The 6,109-nt window shown below is 39.4% G+C and overlaps 1 protein-coding gene across 1 annotated transcript; it reads right to left on the reverse strand.

Moving 5' to 3' along the window:
• On the reverse strand, positions 1 to 6,109 carry gdpd2 (glycerophosphodiester phosphodiesterase domain containing 2). Its single transcript, XM_085372704.1, has 15 exons — positions 6,020 to 6,109; positions 5,212 to 5,315; positions 4,988 to 5,081; positions 4,808 to 4,867; positions 4,612 to 4,710; positions 4,422 to 4,512; positions 3,907 to 4,052; positions 3,369 to 3,451; positions 2,861 to 3,020; positions 2,544 to 2,753; positions 2,308 to 2,456; positions 732 to 879; positions 506 to 582; positions 389 to 417; positions 1 to 53 (listed from the first exon to the last, which is right to left on the reverse strand). Exons 1-15 carry the CDS (start codon positions 6,107 to 6,109, stop codon positions 1 to 3), a joined length of 1,593 nt encoding a protein of 530 aa, XP_085228830.1.

Here is a 6,109-nt window from a genome sequence, read left to right on the forward strand (position 1 = left end):
TCAGGGTAGCCTGGTGAGGAAGACTTCCAGCTCATTGTCATTGCTCGGTCCATCTGTCACAACAAACAAGGGATACATTATTATGTGATCTGTTAACTGTTATAAAATAGAACATTCAAGCTGTCAGGTTATGAAAATAACTTTTTTTTAGCTATCATGTGATATACTTTCTATTTGCTTTTGATGGTTTTATAATGGTGCTTTCCTTTGTGTTTCACTTTCAGCAAAACCATGCCAGGGATTTTTTTTTACATTCTATCTGCTGTTGCAAATGTTTGTTTTATAGGTTTGCCAATAAAGGGGAAGATAACCAGTGATCATCATTTTATTTTTTAAACTTAAATTTCAAATATTCAATGGCAAAAAACCCATGATATTGATACAGTACCTGCATTATGGCAAAGACTGTGTTTTGTCCTATGTGGAAGAGAGACATTGGTTAGTCAGCTTGTTAACTTTCCTCCTCATTTTTATACAAATTTGTAGACTAAACCTCTGTTCTTACCAGTGAAAGAGTGCCATCATCACAAGAGCAGATGATATATCCACTAAAATCCATGTTATCAGGTATGTAGAGCGTGGCTGAAACACAAGCATGTTCAAAGTGTGTCACAAATCCTGGGAAACACTGCGACGAAGATGTGAGCGCCACATCCAAAATCTTGAAATGATAATATTTCTTGCATCATAATGAAATAAACAGTAAAACGCCCAGCTACTGCATTGCTCACCATGACCCAGTCAGGGCGCTCCATTTCTTTTAGGAGGTGGCAGGCGTTGGTAGTGACAGAGCTGGCTCCTGCACACCACAGCATAGAGAACAGCCAGCGCTCATTAACCACGTACAGGTTCACTGTAATGTTTCGTTTGCGAAGGTCGCTGTCAAATACGAAGACAAGCACATCGTTTAGAAGTGAACAAGAAGAATTTTGAGAGATTACAGAGCACTTAAAAGAAGCACGGAGAAATATGTGAAACTGTAAGACGGGTATCGATTGCTATGCATGTGCATATTGGTAAATGCATGGATGAGGTAGGAAAGTTAACTCTTAAAGTCTCTGGAGATGACTGGAGAACTGCATTAAAAACATCCAACATCTCTCATAGATCATAAATAAGATCTGGTGGCTATATCCTAGGATTCCCATTTGATACTTGAGCTACTCAGTGATAGCTTAAGCCTTAATCTTTGGAGCAGTGCCATCCTGGAAAAGTCCACTTCTACCCAGAATGCTTCAGCAGAGGATAAAAGCGATTACTCATTGACCCTTCCTTGTAAAAGTCTTTTGATGTATGACAAATGTGCACTTCTCAATATGGTGAAGCATGATTCATTTAGCTGTATCGCTAATACCTGTCAACCAAAACCAATTAAATGCTTCGGTGACCATTTATCTTTGTGATTAGAGGTTTAAGCTCTGCAAACCTGCTGTAACATCACTCCCTTTGTAATTACAAACAGGCTGTTTTTGCAGAAACAGTCTGAACACGTCCTGCACAGGCGTTCTCAGTCACCTCTGACTCCTTGTATGTCAAACTAATGCCCAATCATTATATGCCACTCTTGCTCTCTTGTTACATAATCATATTTAAATGGGACTGCTCAGCATCTTTAGACATGATTGAATGTTAACTGTTACAATGCAGTGCACCCATGTGGAGGCACCCCCATTCACTGTGCTTCTCTGCTTATTTATTCAGCTTTCTCAAAACTCTTTAGATGAGTGCATACATGAGCGTAGACTGTGCATCAAATATGCAGAAAACTTTCCTATGTTTTTTTATGTATATATATATTTTTTGACACATGAAATGACAAAATGTGGTTGAGTGCAAGGATAAGGATAATGAGTTATGTACGCCCAGTCTGCACATTACAAATCCCTGATGACCCCTAATAAGTCACACATATTTGAGTAGTACTTATGCATTAATTGTGCCACCCAGGAATAGTTTTATTTTGCGAGACATGTAGCAAGGCCACGCCACGGTGAGTTTGTTTTGCACTCAGTGAAGCGCTTCAGCGACTTCTTAAAACATGTTGCTACACTGCATTTCATTCTTTAGGCCCCCTCCCTTTTATTTCCTATGGTTCTTTTGCTAAGCCATTGAACAGAACACCTGGGTTGGGACATTATTTGAATCTTGTATCCTCGAGGCCAATCCTACGCCCCTATATTGAGTGTCAGAGCTGTGTCTCAGCATGCTACACGCAGCTTTAATTAACACACTGCTGTGCATGGCCCCTGGCACCAACATGTACTGTAGATAATATTGAGATTTCTTACCCACCTATTTATTTCTTACCTGATGTTTTTCATTTTTATTTCGCTGTATTTCACATTTAGGTGGCTCCCGTTATTTTTTTCCAAATCCGTTTCATTTTCATAAACCTGGATAAAGTCTGGGGCCTGCTTCTTTACAACTTCTCGTTCTTTAGAAGGAAGCCAAAGAATCTATGAAAAGGAGAAAGAAAACTCTTAAAAATATGCTTGATTGTGAAATGCTTGAATCCCACAATTGATACAAGTGAGTAGACTTACCAGACTTTGAGGAATGCCAAACTCTAAGGTGATATTTACTGTGTCATTTGTGTCAATTTCTTCTGTTTCTTTATTTTTCAGGTCAAATATCACTGAGGTATTGTGCTGTGTCGCAAATTCAAGAAGGTCTAGCAAGGAGGGTATGACCTGTGTCCTGGCTGTTTCTTTCTCCTCTTCTGAGAGCAGGGACACTGTGCTGTAAGGATCATTCTGCAAAGCCAGATAATTTCACATGTTTCTTTAGTCTGACACATGATAATACATAAACCTCTGCGGGCAAATGTGCGCTCACGCATAAATCAAAGCACAATTACTACCTTGAGGAACTGTTCTCCTGCGTTTAGAGTCCGTAATTGTTTGAAGGTTAGGTCAGTGCTCTTATTGAATGAGGAGCCGTTAAACTTGTCTTTAACATTTGTCGTTCTCAGCAAGAAGTCAGGTCCATGGTCATGCATCAAGAAAGGTTTTCTATCTCGACTAAATTTAAGCAAGAGTTAAACAAATTTTAGTATCTGTGAAGTCAAAATAATCAGTTTTTCATATTTATCAGTGAAGACAACAATAATAATGATGAAAATAATGTTCTAAAAATGTAATAATTAGTTAGTTATGTTTCCCAAGAACCAAACAGCATGCTTATAAAGATCACTGCTACATTTGAGGTGATTAGTAGAATGACATGCCCCCACTTGCAGGACTGTAATCCACGGTGATACATTTGTCTCATATTTGTGCGCATGAAAAACCGAACTAAAAGCAAAAACACATTCCTCTTTCAAGAAAGCAACTGTGAGTCCTCCTAAGCGTAAATCATTTTCATTGTACCTGAGCTGCACGTCCGTTTCAAAGGCTATCACGCCGCACTTGAGGCTTCTGTTGAACGACATGATGGTGTTCTCTGGGGCCAGCTGAACACAGGGAGGACAGATGGGTGAGACACACTGATGTGCTTAAGTGCCCTTCCTACCCCAAAGCGGTGTGAGCACAGACAACCCCCGTATGCAGTGTTAAATGGAGCTTATTATTGACCCAGCAGCAAAGCAAACTAACAAGGGCACAGTAGCGTGGCATATGAGGACGTCACATGACTGGACCTTTGCTCACACCTGAGCCAGGGACAGTCTACTTTTTTATATTTGACAATATATGAAAATGGATTGTGCTTATAATATTAGCATTAAATATTTCTCAAAGAACTGAACTGCGTTTTTAAACGTTCTTTAAACTTGTTTTAATCAACTGAAAAACTTGAACATGACTGCAATCTGTCAACAATAGCAGCTCTATCCAAAGGTGTAATGTCATCACTCTATAGTTATAATGTTTATTTGCAGGGTGGTGCCAAGTAAAACAGGACACTCACCATCGGCGCGCCTCTGTGGCCGATAAGTTTTGGTTTTTCAGGTAGTTCCTGCACTTCTATTAGACAAGGAGAGTGGATGAGCAGGGGACACAGGAAGATGGCTGCTGAGACCACTAGAAACATCCCTGCAATGACCATCTTAGATCCTGGAATAAACACAAATCAGACAATAATCTTTAAATATTTAAAATGCTCCAAGCGTGAATTTGTAAAGAAGCCCTTTTTATTTATTTCCCCCCTGCAGGAATTGACTTTTATTATATTTAAATATATAGATTTATAAATGTATATTTATACATTTGTATATCTTTCTTGTGTATTGAACTAATGCTCATCATGCAGAATCAGTTTTCCAGTGACTGCCAGATGAACCTCAGCTTCAAAGTTCACCAGTACATTTGTTTCCAGTGTTAGCCCTGTAATTAGGTTTGATACAATAGTGTGTATATAAAAGGATTATGTAATTGCCTTTGAATCGTGTCTGTGTGTATGCCGAAACTAGGTCTGACACATACGTGTTTTGGCCAAGTGGAAGCGATGAAAGACAAACGGGCTTAGCAGAGTCAACGCTCCAACAGCACCAAACTGCAGGAAGGGAGCCGTGGCCTGCCAAGAGGTTGACACAGACATCAAACACATGTGATATTCCACTTAGAGCCATTTAAAAAAAAAAAAAACTAAAAAGTTTCTGTACTCTAACTCTACCTGGAGTAGAGTAAGAACTGTTGGCCATTCTTCCCTCCCCTTTATGCTTACTCCTGAAGCCAAAGCTGTGATGAATATTACACAAAAACAGAAAATGATCTGTGCAGGAAAAAGGGGGAAAAAGCAGAAAGAAAATATAAGATTAGACGATTTTAATAAAACTATAGACTGGACAGGTAAATGTTTACATGCTTACCTTATGAAGCCAGTGTAAGTGGAGTTGCTCCTCTAAGGCAACTTGGATCAAGGCAAAGAGCTGTAATCATCGGAGAACATTTTAAAAATGGCGGCTTCTCATTCTTAGGTTTAATGATCTTTGAATGTGGAGCAAGATTTGGTTCCCCTGTGTGGTAAACGGACAAAACTGTATTCTTACCAGCAGCAGGATACAGTAGCTGGCCAGCACTGCAGAAATGATCACCACTACCAGGAAGTAGTTTACCCACGTCTTCAGTGTCCTGAATATTACCCTGATAAGGGTGAAGCACATAGATAAAAGAATGAAGGACATCAACAAAGACAAATAAATATTCAGTGTGTGTGTGTGTGTGTGTGTGTGTGTGTGTGTGTGTGTGTGTGTGTGTGTGTGTGATCACTCACTCATTAACATTCTGTTGGTCATTAGAGATGGCAAAACAAATATACAACCAGCACAGGGAAAGCAGAGACATCAAAGTGACAACTAAGAGCGACAACCATCTGCACTGAAATGAAAAGAAAAGGAGGAAAATTGATTACATTTTTGTAGCCTTAAAAAAATTGTGTAGTTGTCCAGAGAGCTATCCCCGTGCGTGTCGATGTGTGCACAAATTCCAATAGAAGCTCAAAGTGAGACCAATGGAACAAATCCAACATTTTTTCATAACTGGTTGAGTGCTTTGCCCGCACTGTGTCGTGAGAACTCGGCGCAAACAACCCCAGCACCCCCACCACCGCCTCCCAACCACCACCATCGCCACCAACAGCACACCTCAAGTGTCATTTCCCTCACAGATTTACAGAGCTCCTGCATCCTCCTATTCCCTTTCATATAAGTACATAGCTTGTTAGGGCCTGTGAGTTTGTTTGTTTCTCTTGGCACATAAATGAATTTTTTTTTAATGCAATCACCACGTCGGTTATTGTGTTTATATTTCCTAACAATTTGTCAATGACTGTTTTGCAATAAAAGTATCAGGTTCACAAAGCAACAGTTCATAAAGCAGCATTTTATATTTCGGATTTCAGTCAGGCAAAAATTTTAATCCCGGATTACTGGGATTTATAAAGGTTATGCTGAATGGAAATAAACCAAACAAAAAAACCCTAAAAAATCAAATAAAACATGGTTATTTAAACATTACACACTCCTGTAGAGAGATAAAGAAAAACTGACTTATCATAAGAAGAAAACAGACATTAAAACTACCTTTCTCCTTTGACTACTTGACTCCGTCCAGCGGCAGCTATAAAAGCCCCTGCTGAAGAACAGGCAGCACAAACAGACTTGAGACAACAT

This window comes from Diplotaxodon limnothrissa, linkage group LG2, assembly GCF_057381915.1.
Source record: "Diplotaxodon limnothrissa isolate DT_005_m linkage group LG2, D_limnothrissa_male_GT1.1, whole genome shotgun sequence".
Lineage (NCBI taxonomy): Eukaryota > Metazoa > Chordata > Actinopteri > Cichliformes > Cichlidae > Diplotaxodon > Diplotaxodon limnothrissa.